This window comes from Podarcis cretensis, assembly GCF_951804945.1.
Source record: "Podarcis cretensis genome assembly, chromosome: 1".
In the NCBI taxonomy this organism is placed as follows: domain Eukaryota; kingdom Metazoa; phylum Chordata; class Lepidosauria; order Squamata; family Lacertidae; genus Podarcis; species Podarcis cretensis.
Window position 1 is genome coordinate 32,444,881 of NC_137170.1, and position 27,008 is coordinate 32,471,888.

The following is a 27,008-nucleotide window of genomic DNA, read 5'->3' on the forward strand; positions in this document are numbered from 1 at the left end:
GGTGTGTGTGTGTGTGAGAGAGAGAGAGAGACAGGGTGTATGTGTGTTACACACACACGGATACTCACTTTAAGAGCAAACTTTTTTTTGAATGGGCCTCTCCAGTTGCTCATGGGTTAATAGTTCTGTCTTGTAAATTGTTTCCCTTTGCCAAAGTGGGTGTTGCTGGAATGTCTCTTGTAAGGAGGGGGGCTGAGCTGTGTCCTCTGGAGAGGGGCGATGTCAGCATCAAAAAGGCACAAAAGGGGGAGGTTTCCAAAAATAAAACTGTCCATCCTCTCCAGAGCCAGCCAGTGCCAGAGGCAAGTGAGAAGGTGCTTGGAGCTGTCTTCAAGGAACACACGCTCTGACAGCCAGAGGGAGAGAGGGGACGGGGAGAGGAAAGACGGGGCGTTCTCATTCTTTCTAAGGTATGAGGACTGCAGCTGCAGCTTTGGGAAACCTGCACCGTGGGGCTTTCTCTGTGCTCCTGCCCCTCTGAGCATTCCTTCCCCTCCAGACAGCAGGTACTGATTAAGCCTTTTGCGTACATGTACCTGAAGATGTGAATGGCTTCCAAACGTGCCTGAGGAATTTAGCCCAGCTGCCCTTTCTTCCTCCTCCTCTTCTTTTTTCTAAACTCCAGTTGCACTCTGAGTTATATGAAACTTCCAGTTCAACAACTGAGTGCTTTCCCTCTTGGACAGAAACCATGAAGGGATCCTGGAGGAGCCTTCTCCCATTTACTGTAGCTCTTTTCGTAGGGGTTGGCGAATGTCAGAGAGACTTTGCTGGGCAATTTGACCCAAGTCCTTCCTTCAGAGCTGACTCCGGAAGCAGAGAGACGACTCAGCTGAGATTCCGGAGCCAGGGGAGTTCAGGACCCGCAAACAAAGTATTCAGTTTGTTCCAGGTACACAGTTCCCCTTCTCCCTTGGATCATGTTCCTGTCACCCCTAAGATGGATGTAGCCTCTAATGCCTGGGCGAGAAACTTGGCAGGGAGGGAAAACAGAAAGCCGCACGCTGCTCCCACAGACCGCAAGCTCTCTGCTCCCACCAATGTCAGATCCCAATCCATCAATCCTGGGACAAGAGCTGATGCTCCCGGCAGAAGCCCCAGCTGGACTCCACAGAGACAGAGAGTGGACACCTCACACCAGTGGCCAAGGAATGGGCCGAGGCCACAGACAGCGACACAGCCGAGGATGCAAAACTCCCGAAGCCGAATGGTAGGGTAAGTGCAGAAACCGCTTTCAAACTGTCAAGCAAAGGTACTTGCAAGATTTGACAGCTGCTTCCTCACAGTCAGAGCAGAGCTATGATGGCAGTTTTGCTGTCAAACTTTAGTTTTCAGGGCATGGCAGCTAACCCAGAATCTACTTGCAATGATGTTGTCGCAGAAAATGCCCACCTTTTTCAAACAAAGAGTGGACTAGCCAGATCTTGTATCACAAAAGAATATTAAGACAGCAACAATGCACAGCACTGTCCCATAAATAGCAACAATATGATCTATGGTCTGCTTAAGCTGTTCTGTCATCTGTACCTGAGGGAGATGTACCTAAAGGTGATTAGAAACGTCGCAACTGATAGTTTCAGTGTGGTATATATATATATATATACCGTCTGCATGCCCAAGGCCTATTCACTGCCTGTGCAATACGCATACACATTGAGACACTGAGTGCATTTAACACTCCCACCCACTGTCACTGTGGTGGATGTGCTTTTGCTCAAGATGTTCACAAAGTGTTCATGTGCCATTCGTGTGTACAAAAAAAAATTCACTTTGATTTCCAGGCTGTGGGGTTTGCTGCACATGTCAAGGTTTTGGTGTGCAGATGGACTGTTTTCTGTGCATTATGATGTGCCTGTGTTACTGCCCTTTTGTTAATGCTATGGATCTGTTGATTTTTTAAGAAGAGGGTGTTAAGTAACCTGACCACCTATGTAAAATGAATCTAAACAAAGTATAGTTCCCACACATCTTTTTCTTGCATAAGAATCTTGGTTCTGTGATGTCTACTTTATTAGTATTATTGCTTGCTTAACTGTGTTGATCTTACAGCCCCATGGAATATATCAGGCCATTTAGAATGTACTTGTAATATATTAAACAGGTCTACTGGGGTTGCATTTTTTTCATTGGTGGTAGTGGGAATATTATTTCAGTTGTCTGCATTATGTTCTTCATCCAAGGAGCTTGTATAGTGCAGATGTTCTCAGACTGTGGCCTGTGGATCACTGATGGTCTGCATGCTCCTTTCAGGTGGTGGTGCAGAACAGGTGAGAGTATATGTGCTTGGTGCTTTTTCTCTGAGAACAGAGTCGGAGACTGCTTTAAACAGAATCAGATTTATCAAAAAGGCTAACAAAGCATTGGTCTAGGGCCTGTGATGTTCATGAGATTGTTTTTGTTTTATTTTTTCACTTTTATTATATTTTTCAAAAATCTTTTCAATGTTAGAAGCTACTTGGATATATTTTTGTGATATAGTGGCATATAAATATTTTTTATATAAACTAATAAATAACATGGCACTGTTTTTTAATGATGATGCCAGTAGGGAACAGATAATTAAATGGTCCACCAAGACCCCCAGCAATGTTCAAGTTGTCCACACACACACAAAGTTTGAGCACTGCTGTAGTAATGAATAGGGAGGCTTTCATGAACATCCCTCAAGCTGTGTTGCTATTTTAAAATCTGCTCCTAGGGAGCGCTCTGTGTCTGAGTTAGGCTGGGCCCCTCTGCTGCTTTTAAGAGACTCTGGTGATTCACTGTGCTGCTATCACCCCAGCACTTGAACTTGTCTCCAGCATTCTGTGAGGTGCTGATGTCCCACATGTGCCCTTTCCAGGATTTCCTGTGTAGAAATGAAAGGGCAGATATGGATCGTGGCTAATGCCATGTGTACACTGATTCCCAAGTCTTATTCCATATTTTCCAGTGCATTTCCCTGTCACTTTCCTTATCACAAAAGGTATGACTTTTGGGAGAAGTGAATTTGTTGTGCAAGACCTCCAAAGCAACCACAGTGGTACCTTGGGTTAAGAACTTAATTCGTTCTGGAGGTCCGTTCTTAACCTGAAACTGTTCTTAACCTGAGGTACCATTTTAGCTAATGGGGCCTCCCACTGCCACTGCGTTGCTGATGCACAATTTCTGTTCTCATCCTGAAGTAAAGTTCTTAACCCGAGGTAATATTTCTGGATTAGCGTAGTGTGTAACCTGAAGTGTCTGTAACCTGAAGCGTCTTTAACCCGAGGTACCACTGTATAACAGTGCAACCTGAATTTGCCAGCAATATGTGATTGAATCCCACCCAAAAATAGTGACACTCTGGAAAAGGACTCTAGTGTAGGGAGAGAGGGTTAACTCCTTCCTCCTCACATGTATGGACTCTTTAATGTCGTCTTGCTCCTCTGGCTGCAAGAAAAGCAGACCTCAGGAAGGTGTTAGCTTGTACTACACTGCTTAAGAGTCAGGCCAGATAAATTCATCCCAGCAAAGCTCTCTCGCATGGACACTGGCCTAGAGAATGTCAGCTTCACAGATTTCAGATATATGTTGGTCTTAGTTGGTCTTTAAGGTGCTACTGGAAGGAATTTTTTTTATTTTGTTTTGACTATGGCAGACCAACACGGCTACCTATCTGTAACTTCAAATATATGCTTCATTAAAAAAAAAACCTGAGTATTTGGCAATCCGTGGGTTAAACCACAGAGCCTAGGATTTGCCGATCAGAAGGTCAGCGGTTCGAATCCCCGCAACGGGGTGAGCTCCTGTTGCTCGGTCCCTGCTCCTGCCAACCTAGCAGTTCGAAAGCCAATAAAGCGAGATGAGCGCCGCAACCCCAGAGTCGGTCACGACTGGACCTAATGGTCAGGGGTCCTTTTACCCTTTACCTTTACTCTTGCTTCTACCTATATTCCCATGTAAATAAGGCTTCAAAAGGAGTGCAGTCAGCAAACTACTTTGCTGATGCATGCTAGACATGGACCTGCATGCAGAATTGGATCTGCTGTTGAATCACTATAAAGCAGCTCTCAGGAGTGTAGGAACATCAGAAACTGATTAGGATGGCTTCCACTGGCTGGCAGAGTATCTCCAGGATTTAAGATAGGGAGTCTATCCCAGCCTTACCTGGGAATATTAGGGATTGAGCCTGGGGTCTTCTTCTGGAAAGCAGATGCTCTACCACTGAGCTATGGGCAATTTAATGTGCACTGTGGGTTGAGATGAGGGAGAAATTCAGTTCAGTTTGCAGTTTATGGCAACAAGATGCAAACTGAAACACACACACACACACTTCGGAATTTGCACTTCTCTGAATTTTGGAATGCAGCTCTCCAGCTACAGATTGTGTGCAAAAATGCATATACTACTCAGTGTATGCCTATAAATGCATATATTAGGGAACATAACATGGAAAAATGCATTCTGTTAGGAAAAGTTGCTTTGCAAAAATGCGTACATTAGGTAAAATTGTGTGCACACAATGTGCATATTAGGACCTTTTGCACCAAAATGCTGATCAACTTGCACGAGGACTTAAAAATAAATGAAAAATCCAAACTGGTGTGGAAATGTGGACAACTGAACGTATAGCTGGAAAAAAATGAGAAAGTGAGAGATATTGAAATTAACATATCCACCCATCCTTAACAATGGGGCAGGGGGTTGGGAGAGGAGCAGAGATCTTCCTCTGCCTATTTCCCCTGAAACCAAGGGTCTGTGATTGGAAATATCCCTTTCTGGAAAGAGAGAAAGAGAGAAAGAGAGATAGAGACAGTTTCAACTGGAAAACCACAGCTGGGGCATAGTTTCCCCTGCTTCAGCCCCTGCTTTGTAGGGAATCCACAGGCTGACTGGGCATTGCTAGTTGAGCATGCCACAAAGCCAGCACGGCACGAGTGGGTGGGGAGTCTGCTTCCATGCTCACTTCTAGGATGCTGGCTTCTCCTTGGCGCATCATCCTTCTCCCCCTTATAAACATGCTGTGGTCCTCAAAGCTGCAGGCATTTATTTTGAATTCTTTATGAGGCAAGGAAAACCACACCACATTCAAGCCACTCAAATGTTGAGTAAATTGTTTAAATATAACCAGATGCTTGGGGTGGGGGTGGGTGGTTGCTTATTGTGCAAGGGGAAAGTAACAGCCCCTTTAGTCATCTCCGTAGCCCAAAGCCACTGCCAGAACCCACAAAGCATGCAGTTACCCATTAAAATGCTCTTGAATAGGAAGTGGAGAAGACTATGTCCCTTTCCTTACTCCATCCTTTCCTAATGTCGCACCACCCCTGACCATTGGCCATACTAGCTGGGACTGATGGGAAATGTAGTTCAAAACTCTGGATAAAGCTTTCTCCATCCTCAGTGCAACGTGCTTTTTCTGCTGCTCCTGTCAATGATGGCTGTTCACATGCATTTTTCTAATTCTGGGGATAGTTTTGGAGCCGCACCCCATATAATGTTTTTTGGTTCCACATCTAAGATTCTTAACATGTATGCTTATTTGGACAGTCATGTACCACATGTGTCCATTGACTGAAGAGCCAGGATCAATTGCAACTCTCCATCAAGTGCATTCTTGGTCACAATAGCCAGGTGTGCTGCCATATAATGTATGGGATTGCCCTGTTGCATCACATTTGCTTGGGGGTCTGAAGAACAAAATTCTTTGATAATCTGTGGTTCTAGTAAAGGTAAAGGGACCCCTGACCGTTAGGTCCAGTCATGGATGACTCTGGGGTTGCGTGCCCATCTCGCTCTATCGGCCGAGGGAGCCGGCGTTTATCTGCAGACAGTTTTTCTGGGTCATGTGGCCAGCATGACTAAGCCGCTTCTGGCGAACCAGATCAGCACACGGAAATGCCATTTACCTTCCTACTTGCACTTCATGCTTCCAAACTGCTGGGTGGGCAGGAGCTGGGACCGAGCAACGGGAGCTCACCCCGTCGCAGGGATTCAAACCGCCGACCTTCTGATTAGCAAGCCCTAGGCTCTGTGGTTTAACCCTCAGCGCCCTTACCCTTTATAGCAGGGCTGGGGAACCTCCAGGCCACAAGTCAGTCTTGGCCCAACAGAGAGCCCAATTTGGCCCATGAGGCTGTTTCCCCCCAAACCACACCAAACTGTTAATTAGCTGGTGTCACTCCAATAGGCAGGTCATGTCAGCTAATGGGTGGAAGACGAGGTTCAACTCTGTGTTGGGAGCTGGTGTGTGTAGCCAAAGATGCTGGGTTTAACTTTCACTCATAAGCTGATGGGGCATGGTTTAAACCTTGCCCAGACCCCTGTAGGATGAACAGATAGTTCCATCCTGCTCTGTGCTGTTTTGCCAGTGTGCTCCCTTCAGTACCCCCCCCCCCACTTTGTGGGTCAACTTTGACAAGTGGATAGCTACAGGGAGGGGCACACATGATAGTGCCCCTTCATAAATTTTAAAACATACAAGATGAGAACAGGATCATGCCTGCCTGCTATGTTCTGTGTAGGTTTGACATCAGTGTGAAGAGGCTGCATGCAGATGGAGGTTTGTCCACAGGGCTTCTCCATGTGAAGGTGAACCCTGATTGACTCAGGGTCCCCCACTTCTATGGAGAAGCTCTAGATGAGTACATCTGAATGTCCATTTGGCCCCTTTGCACTGAAGCCAAACATCTGGATGGTGGAGGGTGTAGCTGATAGATGTGATCCTGGTATTCCACCATGTTCATCAGTATGTAAGGGGTATCCAGATCTAGAGGGCACCAGGTTCGTGGCGAAAGGTAGCTGTATCCTAACAGAACAGGCACTAGGACCTGAAACCTTTCTAGCCTTCCTCTGAAGAAGTGCTGCCACATTTCCAGATGGGCCTTCAAAGAAATGAATGGAAAGAACCAGCGATTTCCTCATAACCTCTATAACCCTGGTGCCAAACCCAACAAGTGTCCATCTGTACTTCAGTGTTTATGAATTGTTAGCATCATAAAAGAAGAAGAAGAGTTATTTTAAGGTTCTGAAGCTTTTGCCTACTTATAATGAACACCTTCCTTACCCTTGCTGAAAAATCCACTGTGTAAACAATGCATCGCTTTAATGCAGGGGCCCACAGCCTCCCCTCCTTGCTCTCCTTTGCATCAGTTAGCCCTTAAATAGGGGGAGAGAGAAGGAGGGAGGGGGAGAGAGAATGAATGAACACCCATGCTATACATTTAAAGCACTCCTTAGCCGCTTTAACAGTCAGGGCTTCCCTCAAAGAATCCTAGGAAGTGTAGTTTGTTAAGGCTGCTGAGAATTGTATGACCTTTCACAGAACAGCTGTTTCCCTGCATGGTGCTAACCTTGCAGCCCTTCACCTGCAACACTGCTGGTGTACAATCATCAGCTGTAAAGTGTACAGTCTCCCCCTCCCTTTGACCACCTGGATTTACATAGGCCTTCTTCCCTTTGCCCATTTACTAGTCAGTGGCTACTGCATTATCAGGTAGTAATTCTGCTGTGTGTCTGCATCAGCTGTGATTTGATCATTCAGCTGTTCCCAATGCAGAGATGCAGCAGAGCTACTATTCCTCACCGGAGGCTGTTGTTTCTCTGCATGAATCACTGCCCAAGGTTTCCAGACATGAAGCACAGTTAGAAGAATGACAGGGAACAGGGTCCTCAGTGGGAAGGCACTTCTTCCTTATACATTCGTAGAAGGAAACTGTTTTGGATGTAAGAAAGAGGTCTGCTTCCGGCTTTAATTGTGTTAAAAGTGTTACATGGTTATTGGAAGTTTGTGACATGCTGCTGTAAGGAGTATGTGTGTGTTTAAGCAGCTTTTTTTATCCTAAGGAAGGTAGCCAGGTGTCGGCAATATAACTTGTTTTTAACGTGAACAAGCTTCCCGTGTGTACTAGATTCCAATGGGACTTACTGTATGCCAAGGTTCTGGAGCTTATTCCATCAGGAATTGCTGGTTTGGTTTACAGCCAGAGCTTTTCTCGTAGCATGGTGAGTCGTCCTGCCTACAGGAATTGCTGCCAGGTTGTGCCAATAAGTTGAGGAAAGTACCGGAAATGTTTACCTACTTTGCACTCCTCTCCATCAGTTTTGCAAGATCCCAGTTTACAAATCCTTGAGCAGGAATAGGTAGCTACGCTACTGCCTTCTTTGCCGTAACACAGTTGGCCTGGGGAAAACATAAACTGAGGTTGTCAGTAGCTTAGAAAAAACACTTCAGCAAATTGCACAAAAAAGGCCAATCTTAATTTTTAAAGGAGACACCCATTAGATTCTGCTATATGTTCAAGAGTACACAGCAATGCTACATAATGTCTTGGAGTAGTTTAGCATAACCATCCCTAACCCTCCATCTGCTTCGGACTACAACTCCCAGCAGCCCCATCCAGCATTACCAGTGGTCAGGAATTATAGGTTTTGTAGTCCACAATATCTGGAGGGCACCACATTTACTACCCTGCTCTAGAACAGCAGTAGGGGACCTGAGACTACAAGTCCTTTAATTCCTGATCATGGACCAAGCTGGATGAGGCTGAGGTGTGTTGAAGTCCAACAAGATCTGGAATGCCCCAGGTTCCCTATCCCTGCTCTAAAACCATATGTATCACAAATGTCATTCTCATCACTGGTACCTGTAGATGAGGGAATCTCTCCTTTTTAAATTTCAACCATGCAGATGCCAGCTGAGGTTTCTTAATGGAAGTTCAGGCACTTTAGAAAGGAGATAACAATAGCTAAATAAAGGGGAAGGGGGTTCAAGGTGCAACCAATGTACCATTCCTAAATTATTATTTTTTTCAACTTTCTAGGCCAAATGTCTGTGGGGGTCAGTGCTGCTCAGGGTGGACAACAGCTCCTGGGACCAATCGGTGTATTAAACGTGAGTATAAAGAATAAAATCATCTTCTCAGTGATTATTATATTAGGAAGTGTTTCTATTATACAGTCTCAGTTCCCATAGTAAGGGGCACAGGTGCACCTAAGCCCTGTTCAGGCATTTAAGAAGTGTGGTCAACAAGCTCTGGGGTGGGGATGATGGTCATAGAAACATACTGTACCTCTCCCATTCACTTCTGGAATGAACCAGCTGAATAGAAAATGACCACAAAACTGAGCCTGAAGGGAGCCCACACACAAATAGATGTGTTCAGGCATTCAAATGAACATGTGTGTTGACTAAAGTTTTCTTGTGGTGTATTAAAACACAGGTTTAATGCAAAAGGATGGATTTGTAGGATGAGAGAGGTGTGTCACCACATAAGGTGTTGTGGGAGGGATTTCTACCTAGACCTACCTCAGTCATTGATAGTGATTTAAGAGGGTAGCCATTTTTGCTCCAACCTGTATTGTCATAATCAGGGATGCAGTTCCATTTCTGCCGAATGCTATGTTACTTGTCTTGCTGTCCACTATTTAACGCAAGTTTTGAAACTATATAGCTTACGTAACTTACATTCATTTCAATGTAAAGGGAATGCCAAAACAATGTAAAAAGAAAACTTTAATTACGTATCGCTTGCAATCTTAAAGAACAACAACAAAACGAATGAATACCAATCATATTGGGTTGATTGGTTTCTTTTCCTGGCAACAGACAACATACAGAAGTAGTCAAAAGCAGCTGACTGGGGGAATCATGGGGATGGGGCAGTTGGTGCAGTCCACATAGAGGGAGAGAGATACACAAACCCACACATAAGGCAGTACCTTTTCTGTATGTGGGCACTTGCTCCTGCGTTTCTGGTTTTGCCCTGCAAAGTTGAACCACAATAACAGGAACTGGAAGCCATACGGGAGTGAAGAAAGGCTCACAGACAAGTTTCTGGATGAGGTTACATGATTACAAGGACAACCTTTGCACAAAGTGATGGTTCTGATTGGTTCCAGAACATGAGGAAGTTTAACCACTTGCTCATTAAAATTCATTAAAAGGCTGCACTGGGAGAGGCAGGGATGTGATAATCTGTCTTTCATGGGGCATGACTGCACTCAAGGGAGATAATAGGGAGAGATCATAGGTCTTTGTTTGGTTGCCAGTCAGTTACTTTCCTGAGAGCTGATCTATTAAAGAGGTCCGAGCAGAAGGGTTTAATCTGAAACTGGGTGACTCTGAAAATCTCTGCCTCCACTTTATAGCTTCCCGGAGACTAGCCTAGTGGGAATCCCCACCCCCCCGCCCCACCAGTTTAGGTTATTGCTTCAACAATTCCTCTCTAATTTTAAACATGGGATCTTGTAAGCTGAGGCCTTCCGCAGGGCTGTTTTACTTTCAGTATATTCATAGGTACAGGGACAGAGTGGAATGATTTACAAGGGCTCATGGGGAGGCCAGGATGACATCATTAACCATATGAGCTGGAAACTTGGGGATGCAGTTCATTACATTGTAAATCAGGGCAGCTCATAGGTTACTGGTCCGTTATGCTAACCTTTGTATAAAGGCATGCTTTTAAACTTCCAAACATGACAATCCCCTAAAACCCCAGAACAATGATAAAAAAGTACTTAATCTCATCCACATTCATATTTAGCACTCGCTGCTTCCGATATCACAGTTCTCCACACAACCACCGGTCTGAACAACTTCAACATGCTGCCCAGAACAATACTTCAGAGTTTTGTTTGAAATAGGGATGGAGCAATCTATTTCTAATCTGTCTCTGTTCTTTCCTACTTCCACATTGATCTGTGAAGTTTTTTTTTTTATATCCATACTGTATTTAAATTTGTGTGTTTTATGATTACTATTTACTTCATTTATGAATCGCTTCCCACAAGGCATCCTGAATCAATTTACAATATAATAAGAACATACAGGAAAATATAATTGCACATATAAAAAGAATTATATATGTTAAAGTAACAACAGGACTTCTCAGTGTATGCATGTCTAAGCATATTTTTATTTCAATGTATCCATGTCTAAGCATATTTTATCCTAAGATGTTCATTTTAATGCATGTTTCTACAATTTTTGAGCTGAAAACATTATCGCAAAGCATTTGGAGAAATGCAAAATCCGGATTTAAATTTCATTCAGATCCATGCATTAATCTGGGAGGTGTGAATTAGGTTGGTTCACTTTTAAAATGCAGACCAAATGGGAGTTCTTCCCCATGCCAGTTTTGAAATCATCACTTCATTCTTTACTTTCTGTGCCCAGCTTACTATCGAAGTCTGGGCTCTAAGACTGACTATTCACCAGAGAATGCCCAGGAATGCCTTTTTCCCTGTTACATTTTTCATGTGACATTTTCACTGTTGGGAAAATAATCATAGACCAGGACAGAACTACTCTTCTGTTTAATTCTGTAATTTGGTGGTGAGGAACTTGTGTTCCACAAGATGTTTTGGGACACCAACTCCCATCAGCTCCAGCCAGCATGGCTAACGGTCAGAAATAGTGGGAATTGTGCCCCCAGATATCTGAAGAACCACAAGTTTCCCATCGCTGCTGTAAATCAATCTTCTTTCATTAGAAATAATGAAGACTCGTGGGAAATAATAAAGGCAATAGTGAAAAAGAAATTAATGTCTCCTTGACAAACATGTCATGGCTCTGGGCTAGCTTTGTAGTATCTATTAGCATTTTGCTTTTCTAAACTTGGAGTGGCCATTCCTTATATTCTGTGAAGGGTGGGGCTCTTTGGCTAAGGTATAGGAAAGCATGCAACACATTCTACATTTTTGCAAAATGGAAGTAGCATTAGCTGGGTTCAAAGCTCCAGGACCTTGAATTAGGTCCAGGTTACTCTGAATATTCAAAATGCCAGTTTGTGTGGCTTTGTCTTGTACCAGAATAGTTTCACCAAACACAAAAGCATGGCAAATGGAGAAAAAAAGGAGTGTGTGCTTCCAATTTTAGCAGTCAGAAAGCATCAAAACACAGCTGGATCAGACCAAAGGCCTATTTAGTCTAGCATCCTGCTTCCCATGGTGGTCAGTCTATGGGAAGCCCAGAAGCAGGACAGGAACACAATAGCACCTCCCTGATCATGATTCCCAGCAACTAGTGTTCAGAGCCATAGTGCCTCTGAACCTTGAGGGTAGCATATAGTCAACTGGAATGGCTGCCATTGATAGCTTACTCCTTTGTGAATTTGTCCATCTAAGTAGAACATGGGACTGAAGTTGCATGAACAAGTTTTTCTTAATGCAGAAGAAAGTGGATCAGTAGTACAGACAGCAATGTTAAGAGCGAGGGCAGAAGCAGGAAAAAGGCACTCTTTATTTTCTGCAGAGCAAGGGGAAAGTATGACTAAACTGAATTGAATAATGATGGCTATAATTTGTGGCATGGACTGTGAACAAACCAGTAGCTAATGGCAGCAAAGTAGATGATGATCAGTCACAAAAATAATGGCCTGTATTCAGATGTAGAGTCGTTTTCAAGGCCATCCCCTTCCTTTGATTTAAAGTAAAGAAACAGGTGCTTTCAGGCTTTAAAAAATTGGCACTAAGCACGTATAGCAAGGGTGTGAAATCTGAAAGATCTGGCAGCTATTAGATGCCTGGCCAGTGGGGTTGGAATTGTCTATCTGCCAATGTGCTGAATAGGACTTGTCATTGCATAATGAAAATACAGTGGTACCTCGGGTTAAGTACTTAATTCATTCCGGAGGTCTGTTCTTAACCTGAAACTGTTCTTAACCTGAAGCACCACTTTAGCTAATGGGGCCTCCAGCTGCCACCGCGCCGCCGAAGCACGATTTTTATTCTCATCTTGAAGCAAAGTTCTTAACCCAAGGTACTATTTATGGGTTAGCAGAGTCTGTAACCTGAAGCATCTGTAACCTGAGGTACCACTGTAGGACTTGTCATTACATTACATCCCTTAGCATGCTATCAGTTTGAACAACTTCCCTCATACACATCAACATGAGAAGACTCTTGGATGATAAAGATTTGGAGGGAGACGCAAGTAAAAGTGAAAAGGTTGTACCAACAGAGAGAGATTAAATGGTGCTTGTTTTTATAGTTGTTTCTTCTGTAATAGCAGAACCCTTTATTAGCTGCAGCCTGATTACTTACTTTTAAATTTTATTATTGACCACGTGATCTGTAAAATTGTGTTTTGGCTACCAGTGTTAATTGTGTTAAACATTTTAAAAAACCATATTAAAAAGATTCAGCTGAGTCCCACTATGACTTCAATAATACTTCTTCGAACCATTGCATATTGAGTAGGTGTGATTGGGAGCCATGTTTAAAAAGTTAGCATAACATTATTACATAATGCTATACAGGCAGAATTCATAACAATCACATTTAACTGAGAATGGCCAGATATAATGGCTAAAAGTGGAATAGCTAATCTGAGACTTTCCAGATGTTGAATTCCAACTCTAGCATGGCAAGGGATGGTGAGAATTACAATCCAACAAAATCTGGAGGGCCACAGGTTAGCCATCTCTGGGTTAAAATAACTCGAGAAAGGAAGGCTCTTTGCTTCAGCTTTCTTTTCCTGAATGCTTTCCTAGAAAGTTCCCTTGTTGCCTAGATGATCCCATATTGTTTCTTGCAGAAAACTTAAGTGTTTAATTTGGATGTGTGTGAGATGGGTGGGTGAAACAAAAAGAGAAAGAGAAATTATTCTGGCTGCTATACTAAATGCATGGTGGTTGACTAAGTAGACCACAGCAGTATTGCACACATGCCATTGCCTTGTTCCTGCTGGAGCCTCTCACACATTGCAACCATGATGTTTACTAATTGGATTTTCTCTTGATGACTCTGCCATTGTGCTAATGACACAAGGATATTGAAAACATATTTCTGACGTTTTGAATAAAATGAGCGTTGAGATTGCATTGCATTTGAATGAGAACCTGGCAGGACAGATCCAATAATATGAACTGAATTACTACCCTCAAATTCTTGCTGTACTTAATGCTGTCATCATCCATCCATTGACATTCCTGCTGTAGTCCTCCTGCCTTGTGCCTTTACTGCTGTTGTCCAGATTTTAAGAGGCAAAAATTGGTAGCTGCCATCATGTGGCGACCTTTCTCATTATATATTATCACTGTGGCTGCATTTTGTTTGCATGAACGTTTCCACTGAGCTCCTCTGCATTCCTTGAAGCCAGACACTGCCACACTGTTAGTTGTCCATGCTGGGATGTCACACCAACTCCTTGCCTGGCTAGTTATCCTTTGTGTGTGAAATGGATGATAAGACAGAAGGGGAACAAGACTTGAAGAAGGTGTTACAGATTCCCAAATCTCTGCTGCCAGGACTTAAGTATGGTGAGCTAGGGATGAAGTCTGCCTTCTCCCAAAAGCCTGCAAGTGCTGAAAGGATAATTTACCAAGTGGTTCACATGAATCTTCATATGTCCTGTGTTTCTAAGCAATTAATTCAGGTACACTCTGATTATGTGCTGGACTGCTCATTAACTGCGTGTTGGACAATTTGTTTTGACAAAATGCAAGAGAGTGGATTGAGGTTGCTCATGCTCAGCCAAGAAAATTAAACCCTTTCCCAATCTCTCTTCCTGCCCCCAAAGATATCAATACTTATCTCCTAGCTTCTTCTGTTTTGTGGTTTGATTCCGCTTTCATGGGTTGTCAGACTGCAGTGCCTCTCCCCAAAAGTGCTGCATTTCTGTCTTCTACTTTCCATTCCAGTGCAGCATGCATTTTGTGTGCACAAGGTCCCAAATTCAACACCCTCACCACTGTAACTCTAACTAAAAGGTAGCAGGCTAGAAAAAATGGTTTTGGACTGAAATTTTGGAGAGATACTTCAAGTCTGAGTAGATGGCACCAGATCAGACACATGAAAAATCTGACTTGGTATATGACAGCTTTGTATATTACACAATGAGAAATTCATAGAGAATTTCCAGGCAGAAGACAATGCTGTGGAACTGTTACAAATATGACTAATTGGCTGACTCCAAGGGCTACAGTGTTACATGAGCACATGCTGTCCATCAGAATATTGGGTCATGAACCTTTGCCACATGGTCACACACCACACATATCTGGAAGGATCTGAATGCTCATGTGCACACACTGAGTGCGGTGAGGGAGATCAGCACACTGTCCCACTCTGGCTGGGTCCACAAATGCACCCACAGAAGGAAGGATTATTCCCTGTGAAATGAGCTTGCTTTCCAGAACTGCAGAGTATTCAGTACTAGCCTTCTAGTGTATTGTGGAAGTTGGTAGTTTTTGTCATAACCAGTGGACCAAGAATAATTAATAAACTACATTGGTGTTGTTGTTGTTGTCATCAGCCTTCTGTAGGAATACATTCAAAGTGGCATATAAAAGTGAACATAATATGGAAATACTAACTCTAAAATGGTACAATTAAAGCGGTTAGAAATGAAATGCTGAAAGCAATGGGCCAGATTCTAATCAGACCTGCTAGCAGAAGCTTGTGCAAACTTCTCCCCTTTCCTCCCCCTGCAAACCTCCGCACTCCAGAACAGCACACAGGGAGAGGAGAGGAGAAATCCTTGCACTTACTGATGGAGCGATCTCCTTAGTGCTACAGTATGTTGAATTTTACCCAGTATGTTATGGGTGGGATTCAACTAAGTTTGTGCAGAATGAGGTCCAGTCATACAACAGGACTTCCCCTTCTTCTTTACTCCCTGCAGCCCCGAAATGTGGTGGTGGTGGGGACCAGAGCCATAGCTACGGGGGCACCAGAGGGGCATCATTGAGTCTCCCAGCATGGGTGTGTATGCAGATACACATGAGGGGTGCCAAACTGGGTCTTTGACCTGGGTGAAATAAAGCCTAGTTTCGCCCCTGGCAGGAACTCCCATAATAGGTTTGTGTGTGTGTGTGTGTGTGTGTGTGTGTGTGCAAGGGGAGGAGAGGGAGGAAAAGTCCTGTTATGCAAGCAGACTTCATTCCCCATGTGGATGCCCCATATAGCCCTATGTTCAATTCCATCCTCTGTTTTCAGGGACGTGTGGCCTGAAAACAGTATTCTATAAGTAGGCTAAAAGTGCGAAGTGGCACGAGCATGTGAACTGCTTAGATTTGTCTGAACAAAATGGAGCTCCTGGATCCGACACCATGCCCTGGACTGGATTCAGTGCCTACTTACACAGCCGGGAGTCTCCTTCCACTTAAATCTCTTCCCTTTCTTCTTAGGCTAGTGTCATACTTTCTCCGCCTGCCTTTTTATAACCTTATCTTTTGGGCTGTGTCACTTCCGAGCGCTTAGTTTTCAAAGCTGCTGGCTGATTAAAGCCTTCCACTCACTCAAGTGCTCCTGCTGTTAGTCTGAACGTGCCAAGGCTTGCGCTGGAGTGGAGATGGAGGCTGCTTCTGCTTTGTCGAAATCCATTTGCATGATGTGGAAGTGCAGGATTCATCAGCATGCCCAGGGAGAGAGAGAGAGAGCGAGCAAGCGAGAGAGAGAGAGAGAGAGAGAGGGGGGGGGGAATGCCCTACCAAGCAGCAACATTGCTCTGAAAGTAGGAGGATTAGAAGCAAGTTAAAGTTAGCACAGAAACTGCAGGGAGAGGAGGAAACTTTACTGTTTGGTTATTCTTCTGTACCAGTTTTGGCTTAAGGCTCTCCATAAGGACAGTGACTAATAGGGGAAATTGCAAGTACAGTGGTACCTCGGGTTAGAGACGCTTCAGGTTAGAGACGCTTCAGGTTACAGACTCCGCTAAACCAGAAATAGTACCTCGGGTTAAGAACTTTGCTTCAGGATGAGAACAGAAATCACGCAGCGGCGGCAGCACTAGGCACCATTAGCTAAAGTGGTACCTCAGGTTAAGAACAGTTTCAGGTTAAGAACGGATCTCCAGAACAAATTAAGTTCTTAACCCGAAGTACCACTGTATGCAAGTAGCAAAGAGACCAATTGCCTCTCTGTCCCCAGCAGCCCTTTAGCAAAACTTTGTGTAAAGCCAAAGGTTTGCCAAAGCCTTGCGGAACCAGTATAGAATCATAGTACTGTAGAGTTGGAAAGAGCTCTAAGGGTCATCTAGTCTAACTCTCCTGCAATGCAGGAATTTCAGGTGAAGCATCCCTGATGGATGGCCATCCAACCTCTACTTCAAAACCTCCAAGGAAGAAGAGTCCACAATCTCCTAAGAGAGTCCATTCCACTGTTAAACAGCTCTTACTGCCAGAAAGTTCTTCCTGATGTTTAGTCAAAATCTCCTTTCTTGCAACTTGAATCCACTGGTTTGAATCCTACCCTCCAGAGCAGGAGAAAACAAGCTTGCTCCACCTTCCCTGTGACAGCCCTTTAGATATTTGAAGGTGGCTATCATATCTCCTCTCAGTCTCCTCTTTACCAGGCTAAGCATACACAATTCCTTCAACCATTCCTCGTAAGACTTGGTTTCCAGACCTTTGATCATCTTGGTCACCCTCCTCTACACACATTCTAGCTTGTCAACCAAAAACTAGGCAGGATGTCTTACAGTGTGAATGTGACCTTTGAGCTCATCCAGACTTCTTTTGTTCCATGTTTCTAGGCACAGGACAAGGCTTTAAACCTCTGTGACCGATCGTTGTTTTTTGTCCTGACGCTTTACTGCTGAACTAGAGCAAATAGCAACTGGGTTTTCTGCAGATTGCCATTTGCTTTGATTCAGTGGTAAAATGTGGAGAAAGTGTTAGGACAAAAAACAACCCCCAGGCACGGAGCTTTAAAGTGCAGACCTGTGTCTGGAAAGCGCAGCACAAAAGCAAGTCTGGATGAGCCCTTTGTTGCAGTTAGTTGTACATTTGGAGCTTTCCAAGGTGCTGTAACCAACCACTGAACTGTCTTGTAGGTTCTTGCTGTAGAGAAGTCTGAACGTGGTGGTGCTGAGTTGTCTGTACTGAGTGCGAGGAACAGGGGCAAGAAGAAGAGCAAGAAGCGGTGGCTTGCTTCTGACAGAGTCGCTAAAACAGGGATAGCCAATGTGCCCTCTAGATGAAGTTGAGATTACAACTCCCATCAGTCCCAGCCAGCATTGGCAACAGTCAAGGATTATTGTTCTGATTTAGCAAGATCACCCACAGGTGGCGCTGTGGGTTAAAGCCTCAGCGCCTAGGACTTGCCGATCGAAAGGTCGGCGGTTCGAATCCCTGCGGCGGGGTGCGCTCCCGCTGCTCGGTCCCAGCGCCTGCCAACCTAGCAGTTCGAAAGCACCCCCGGGTGCAAGTAGATAAATAGGGACCGCTTACCAGCGGGAAGGTAAACGGCATTTCCGTGTGCGGCTCTGGCTCGCCAGAGCAGCGATGTCATGCTGGCCACGTGACCCGGAAGTGTCTCCGGACAGCGCTGGCCCCTGGCCTCTTAAGTGAGATGGGCGCACAACCCCAGAGTCTGTCAAGACTGGCCCGTACGGGCAGGGGTACCTTTACCTTTACCTTTACCTAGAGGGCGCCACATTGGCTACCCCCTGTCCTAAGAGGTATGGGATGGAAGGGAGATAGTTTTGTGGAGAGAGGGCTGGATTTTTGTGAATCTAGCGCTGCTTACTTAATCTGTATGTTTGTAAATAAAGAAGTTATTATGAAAATGAACTGACCTTGACAAAGACTGCTCAGAAAGTCTCACTGTTCAAGGGAAGGAAAATGAAAATGTTAAAACAGTATATTCCTCAGCTAGATGTATGTTTAAAAATCACTGGGCATCTAATACATTATTAGAACCAACTTTGGTATTTAATGTCAGCCAGTGATAGAAAGTGGAACTCAGGAGCAAGACTTAGATTGCAATCCTAATACTACTTATCTGGGAGTAAGCTCCAATGAATTAAATAGGACTTACTTGTGAGTAAACATGGCTAGAATTGCACTGTGCAAACTTTGAACCATAGTCCCTCATAGCTGGGACTCTCATAAGGTGTGATATTTTCTCTGCAAGCTAACTAGAAATGAGAAATGGTATCAGAATCACTACACAGTGTTTTCCCCTCACCAGGTGGTGTTCAGTTAAGAAGGACAATTGCCCTTGAATAATAATAATACCCCAGCCACTCTGGATGGCTTCCAGCAAAAATACAGAGGGACATCAAACATTAAAAGCTTCCCGAAACAGGGCTGCCTTCAGATGTCTTAACTCTTTGACACCTGCTGGGAGGGTATTCTATAGAGTGGGTGCAACCACTGAAAAGGCCCTCTGCCTGGTTCCCTGTAATTTCACTTCTCGAAGTGAGGGAACCAACAAAGAAACAGCTTTCACCTCTGTCCCTAGCCCACTAGAGATCATTTACTAGCACGACAAAGGCCATTTCAGTCCCATGATGGGGCCTGAATCCCAAATGGAAGGGGTCCAAATAGTTTGCATCATCCAGACATGCCTGGAGTTGTTCAGCAACCACCCACTCAATCAATCACCTTGCTCGAGAATGGAAGGTTTGCGACTGGGTGATAACTGGCCTAGGATGTTCCAGAACATGTGATTGTTCCTCAGCAGTACTTCTATCTTTGGTTATTTTGAGGCATGAAAAATAGCCACAACTATTGCATACCCTCAAATGGTTAGAAGGTTTAGGGGCAGTGCTACCAGGTTTAGTTTTCTTTGGGTGAGAGCACTGAAGACTTAGAGTATCTCAATATATAATTGCTTTATTTACATATAGTACTCCCCTCCATGAGGGACGCGGGTGGCGCTGTGGGTTAAACCACAGAGCCTAGGACTTGCCGATCAGAAGGTCGGTGGTTCAAATCCCTGTGACGGGGTGAGCTCCCGTTGCTCGGTCCCTGCTCCTGCCAACCTAGCAGTTCGGAAGCGCGTCCAAGTGCAAGTAGATAAATAGGTACCACTCCGGTGGGAAGGTAAACATCATTTCCGTGAGCTGCTCTGGTTCGCCAGAAGCGGCTTAGTCATGCTGGCCAGATGACCGGAAGCTGTCTGCGGACAAACGCCGGCTCCCTTGGCCAATAAAGCAAGATGAGCACCGCAACCCCAGAGTCGGTCATGACTGGACCTAATGGTCAGGGGTCCCTTTACCTTACTCTCCTCCATGCCCAGCACTTTCCCCAAATCTGTTCCAGAGGGTTGGGGGAAAGCCCTAAAACAAATTTAGGGGTGTACAGGAGGAGGAAAGAGGGATAAGTTTGGTAGTGCAAACAGAAATCCTTTCACTGGTGGAACTACTTACTCAGCGCTATGTTGAATGCAACCCTAAGTATATTGATGGAGGTACGCTGGAAAACCAGGAACTTCCAATATGTTCAGTGGCAATCAGGCTGCCTCAGCATGTTTACTGTAGGCCAGGTTCTACAGTTGTTAATGCGATTACTCCTGAGAAGCTGACTAACTCTGTGCTCTGGAATACGGGGCCAAGGATTGACTCACTGTCTCAGGAGCTGAACAGTAGAGAGCATGCTGAGCTGCCAGACAGTGTCTGAAAACATCCCGCCAGGCCAGGAATGGCAGCATCTTTCTCTCATTAAATGTTTTTCTGGGAACGAAAGAAATGCTTTTTTCAGACCTGGGCTCTTGGCCATAGGGACTCCTGGTGACTTTTCAAGTGGTAGGCTGTTGTTTGTGTGGATTAATTAAAAGGGTCATGTCAAATGCCCTTTTTTATTTTTTTAAAACCCTTTCCTGACAGGGGATGGTAAATTTCAGCTGGGCCTTAAGGTCAATATATTCTCTCTTTCAAGCAAGAGGCTAATAATTTATGAGTGTAAATACTCTTTCGTTCCCCTAGCAGCACACCCCTCCCACTTTTCTTCTTAGGCCATTTAGGTTGCAGGCAGCACAGTGACTGGAATCTCTGCAGCTACACAAGGGAGAAGGATGTCTAAATCTGATTCCTTTCAATATGAGCTGAATATCCAACCGCTTCAAATGGCTTTGTGAATCCCAGTCACAGAAGGCTCACTTTAGTTTAGCTAAAGTTGTTGCTTGGATCTAGGGACAACTTGAGAGTCTTTGAATGAAGCCGCAACCCAAGCAAATTTTGTATTTCAGGCCCAAAACAATAGCTCAGGTTTTGAAGGACTTGGCATTAAGACAGGGGAAAGAGTTTAGCCCCAAAATTGAATATGTGCCTCAAAAACTGCATTCCATGTTCTAATTTAATTTCTGCGTTCTGCTCTACATTTCTTTCTCTCTCACACTGCCGGGGTTTTCTGTCCCCTATTTACATATTGAAAAACCAGAATTGACCTCCACAGCCACTTACAAACACACTGTTAAGACCGCATTCATGGAAGATGAAATATACTCGGAGTCTAGTGTGGATTTCATGCTCTTTATTCAGCTCATAGTAGTGAGGAATGCCAGTTCCCCCAAAATGTCTGCTTTATATACATTATTTACACAATGGGCCCCACGTGATTGGCTAATTCTGGGATTCTCCTGTAGGCCAATCAGGTTGCAGATTCACTTCCACCTGGAGCTCGATTGGGTGGCTCCTGTGGACCAATCAGACTGCTGCATTCTGGATCCTATTCAACTCAGTACATAACAGAAGATTTTATTTGGCTATGAGTGATCACCAAAGAAGAATTGAAAAACCAGGAACTGTGTCTCTATAAAATCATTATGCTTGGAAGCTCCCCTTTCTTGTCTGCAGTGGTGTTTTAATTGTTCCCTCAACACTTTTTCATACCTTCTTTATCCACCTGTGGACAGGGAAACCTGATTGCAGCTTCCAGTTTCTGCATGTGTGTTTATTGTAGGATCCTCATGCATGCAAGTTAATCTCAGTGCCCACACAGTGTCATTGGCATCAAAACGCCAGCTTGTATTTCTCCCAATTTAATCCAGTTTTCCCTTTCTGTGGAAAATCTGATAGGTAAAAATCAAACAAACACAGGTGTTGCCTGTGTATATATGACCAAATATTTTGTTTCTTCCCATATACTTCAGGGGTGAGGCTTCTAAGCTGTCCTATCCAATGAGGGGGATTCTTGTGCTCCTTCCACCAGCTAATTCGGAAGTCACCACACTCAAATTCTTCAGCAATTATTGGAAGCCACAGTTCATTAACTTTGCACCCAAATCCACCCACGGTCTATGTATGCTACTAATTACAGTACATCAACTTCAGCAGTAAATTCTGAGGAGGAAAAGCAGTGCACCGCTAATTATTACACACTGGGGGGCCCGTGCTTCTTAAACTATCAGGAGCCAATTTTGTTTCATAATCCAGTCAGGAAACAGCACAAAAGTCAGCTTTTTTAAAAAAGGGGAGCCCAGCTAATTGTTCTCTGCTCAAAAGCAGCCTCGCAGGTGTCCTGGATCAGTGGTGGAGGAGTGTCAGGTGGACTTGTAGCTTGTTGGTCTGCAGCAGTGCCTTGGGGGGTTGCAGAATGTGGCTAGGAGCCACAGGACACTGGTATGGAACCTTTTGCCATTCAGATGTTGTTGGACTACTAGGAATGATGGGAATTGGGCTCCAACAGCATCTGGAGGGCCCTGCCCTAGGACCTGGTTATTTCTTAAGCTTTGCCTTTACAAGTCTTGTGATCCACTACTACTCCCTTGCTTGTCAACAGGGATATTCATGGCCTCCTGAATAAGGAAGTAGTTTTAACAACTTGTGGCACCTTTAAAGACTAACAAATTGATTGTGGACACAGTTAAGGTGCTGCAAAGTATTGCCGATTCAGATGCTACATTTGTGGAAACAATTTAACCAAGAAGCAATATAAACTCTTACTTGAGAGTCACTAAAAGTCAAGCAGAGCTTTGCTAGCATAATAATAATAATAATAATAATAATAATAATAATAATAATAATTTATTATTTATACCCCGCCCATCTGGCTGAGTTTCCCCAGCCACTCTGGGCGGCTCCCAATCAGTGTTAAAAACAGTACAGCATTACATATTAAAAACTTCCCTGAACAGGGCTGCCTTAAGATGTCTTCTGAATGTCAGGTAATTCTTTATCTCTTTGACATCTGATGGGAGGGCGTTCCACAGGTCGGGCGCCACTACTGAGAAGGCCCTCTGCCTGGTTCCCTGTAGCCTCACTTCTCGCAATGAGGGAACCGCCAGAAGGCCCTCGGCGCTGGATCTCAGTGTCCGGGCTGAACGATGGGGGTGGAGATGCTCCTTCAGGTATACAGGACCGAGGCCGTTTAGGGCTTTAAAGGTCAGCACCAACACTTTGAATTGTGCTCGGAAACGTACTGGGAGCCAGTGCAGATCTCTCAGAACCGGTGTTATGTGGTCCCGGCGGCCACTCCCAGTCACCAGTCTAGCTGCCGCATTCTGGATTAATTGCAGTTTCCGGGTCACCTTCAAAGGTAGCCCCACGTAGAGCGCGTTGCATGAAGCATTTGGTGACTGTGTCTACATATATATTATTTGAGCCACTCATTCCATTCTGGGGTAAGGTTACCAGACGTCCCCATTTCCCGGGGACAGTCCCCGGATTTACAAATCAGTCCCCATACAAAATCCATTGAAGTTGAAAAGTGTCCCCGGATTCATTGAAATAAATCTGGTAACCTTATATCTCGGGTCACTCACCACATTTGGTTCAAACAATTTTCTTTACAGGGTTAAACTTAGAAAAAAAAAGCTTTGTGGATTTGCAGCATTAGTCAGTTGTGCACAGTACCAATTGGTTGATGTTATCACATCAATTGGTGGTGTTATAAACCTACCTTCATAATTCTGTCATCCCTGATGCAATTTTACTGATGTGATTATCCTTCAAAAGAATAATAATGCAACAAATGATATTTAAATGACAAACTTATATTTGGCAATTTGAAAAAAATCATAAGTTGGAGAGCCTCCCTAAAAGTATGGGGAAAGGGATGAGATTGAACCAGCATTTGATTTGTTAGCATGTATATTTATACACGGGGGGCGCTGTGGTCTAAACCACAGAACCTAGGGCTTGCTGATCAGAAGGTCGGTGGTTCGAATCCCTGCGACGGGGTGAGCTCCCATTGTTCAGTCCCAGCTCCTGCCCACCTAGCAGTTCAAAAGCACATCAAAGTGCAAGTAAATAAATAGGTACCACTCTGGTGGGAAGGTAAACGGCATTTCCGTGTGCTGCTCTGCTTCGCCAGAAGCGGCTTAGTCATGCTGGCCACGTGACCCGGAAGCTGTCTGCGGACAAACACCGGCTCCCTCAGCCAGTAAAGTGAGATGAGCGCCACAACCCCAGTCGTCTGTGACTGGACCTAATGGTCAGGGGTACCTTTACCTTTACGTTTATATTTATCTTTATATTGAAAAGGCAGGAACCAGCCAGGTTCATCCTGAAAGAGAAAGTCTGTTACCTATCTCCATGGGTGCAGTGAGACAGGGTAAGAGGTTCTTCTGGGGAACACATAGTTTATTGCAAGCTAGGATTGCCTCCATCTGTTCATTCTCTTCTTTGTCGCCTCAGCTGTATGTGACCCTCCATGCCAGAACAAAGGATCCTGCAGCCGCCCCCAGCTTTGTATTTGCCGTTCAGGCTTCAGAGGCTCTCGATGTGAAGAGGTGGTTCCAGAACAAGAGTATCATCCTCCTGGCCCTGTGGCTGCCTTCCAGCCCCCGGGACGCTCCCCTCTCAAAAGAATAGGCAATGGAGAGAGAGAAAGCCCACTAAGAGGAAGACAGATACCTACCATGCAGAAGCTACCAACTGGGTAAGTTTTATGCACCAGAGCTACTGCTCCCCTTGTAAATTAAAGGTAAGAAGTGTGGAAGAGGCTAAAGATATGAGTCACTTTCAAATGACCTGTTTATTTCACATACATCCTGATTTCGTTTGCACAAAGTTTGCAGGGAAGATGCGTCAATCCAAGCCGTAGTTATCCCATACTTTTCAGTGCATTTCTGTCCCTTTCCTTACCACTAAAAGTTTGATTTGGAGGAGTGAGAAGGAGAGCGGGCCTGTTGCACAAAAAGCTTCAAATCCACTTTAATTCTGCAACCTGACTTTGCCAGTATTCAATTGAATCCCAAAAGCATAATGGTGACAGGCCATGGTTTGTTTTCATGGCCTTGGTTTATTCTATTTGAGAGCAGATGTGGAAGGGCAGAAGAGGCAGTGAAGATGCACATAAACTCAAAAGGGGTATTGTGCTTAGAGGTTTCTCCATAGCAAATGCAGAGGCGGAGCTAGCTGCTCAGGCACCCGGAGTGGCGCACATGCTGTGCACCCAGGGGCAGGGCAAACATCCTATGGGGGTGGAACGAGCATCCCAGGGGGGCGGGGAGGTGATGTCACCCCCCTCAGGGATCACACCCGGGGCGCAGCACACACCCCGAACCCCCCTTCTTCTGCCAGTGAGCAAATGTGCCTATTTAGCCATTGGAGGGCATGGAATGGCAGCTGTCTGTCTTCCATTCTTGGCTTAAATGATTTATATCCTAGGGTTCTTCCTGAACTTATGCAGATCTTTCCTTTCACCCCTTTGTCCAGGATCACTTGGAAGAGAAAGACAGCCTGAGCCCAGGGTCTTTTGTGCTAGGCCCCAGATCACTGGCCCTTTCTCCTTTATTTAATTTTCTTAAAACACTGCTGTACATGCCCATTACATTACTGGTGAGACCACAATCACCAACCACCATAATTTGTTCAGATAAAGACTCTCCTCCTGCAAAGAGGGGAGGGGTTGTGGGCGGGAGCCGATCTCCGCCTCAAGCAGGGGGTGTTAGTCCCTCCACCCACTCACCTGGCTGGCGCACCACAAGCCACCAACCACCATAATTTGTTCAGATAAGTAAATTTGCACATGTATATATAAATTAGCATTTATGCATACAGTTTGTGGACCTGTGCCCTGAATCTTTTAGTCATATAATCTGAATCTAGAGTCATATAATCAGGCACCTTATTATACATCACTGTCATATTCATGAATGACTTTTGCTGTACTCTGCTAGGCCATGGGCCTTGCAATCCTGCAGTTCTGCTGCATGGCCCATGATTGCATAGTGCAGGGGTTAGCAAGGTTTATTTTGCCTGGGCTGGATCGGTCCTGCGGAGTTCCCTCCATGGGCCGGATCGTGGTCATGCACACGATTTTCAGCACCGCGGAAGTGAGTCCCAGCACCATGCAGCGCCGGTTTAACACAGTGCGCAAGTGGGCAACTCAGTTCGGGGGCGGCTCATGGGCTGGTCAAACGACCTCCGTGAGCCGCTTCTGGCCCATGGGCCTTAGGTTGCTGACCCCTGGCATAGTGGAACACATAAATCCAGCAGCTTAAGGCAGAAGCTAGTAACAATTGCAAAAATACAGATATTGTTTTTGTTGTTGGCTGTTATTCTGGAAAAAAAAGAAGCAAAAACAGGTTTGTGGCTCTTTGTGGAGAAAAGTGTACAAATATGTTGAGTGACTCCTCCTCAATGCCCCAAACCTTTGGCAGCTTTATATGATTTTCTTTTCCCTCCAAAATTAATGGCTGCTATCCTTTCCAGTCCGATTCTTTAAATCCCATTACATAGAAGTCAGTGGCATTTAAATAGCCTATGTGCAGGATTGCAACCTGAGTCTTTAATGGCTGGTGGAATCTGAGCCACTGAGTAAAACTTGTGAAACCACAGGCTGTGACCTTCCTGATGTGGAACAAGAATGCTTTCAGGCTTTACATACACACACACACACACACACACACACACACACAAACAAACACACACACACACACACACACACACAAAAGTATACGTAACCCACCCTTCAACAAATGGGATCCCATTTTCACACCAGCTCTTTCTCCATGTGATGAATTTGCCTCACAAATCTGGGATGACTGGGCATAAAGGCACTCAGATATCTCAATATGACTGACATTAATTCTTAGGCAGCTAGATGGAGAGAAAGAACATACATTCAAATATTGAATACTCTGTGCAGGCAGCCAGACACAGTGATTAGTAGTGAGCCTTGGGATTTGGGACTGCCCCAGCTGCTCTTCACTGCTTAAGACTTGCTGGCTCTGTCCCAAGGAAATACAACTCCACTAACAAGGGGATTTTTATTTTTAAATTTCAATATGAAAGGCTCAAAATATCCTATTACCCATGCACACCCCTGTCACCTTAATGTTAACATTTGACACTTCTCTTAATTTATTTTTTTGTCAATGCAGCTTTCATAAAAAAGTGAAATTATATTTTTGGCCAATTTACGACTTAGAGCTGC

The 27,008-nt window shown here is 44.6% G+C and overlaps 1 protein-coding gene across 1 annotated transcript in view; it reads left to right on the forward strand.

The window, feature by feature from the left end:
• The first annotated feature begins 200 nt into the window (after positions 1–200).
• Positions 201–27,008, forward strand: part of LTBP2 (latent transforming growth factor beta binding protein 2) — a 130,623-nt gene continuing 103,815 nt past the window's right edge. The window contains exons 1-3 of the mRNA XM_079971817.1: positions 201–1,215; positions 8,781–8,851; positions 24,263–24,506. Of these exons, the coding sequence (XP_079827943.1) occupies positions 692–1,215; positions 8,781–8,851; positions 24,263–24,506 (839 nt within the window). The 5' untranslated portion in view covers positions 201–691. The remainder of the gene's footprint in view (positions 1,216–8,780; positions 8,852–24,262; positions 24,507–27,008) is intronic.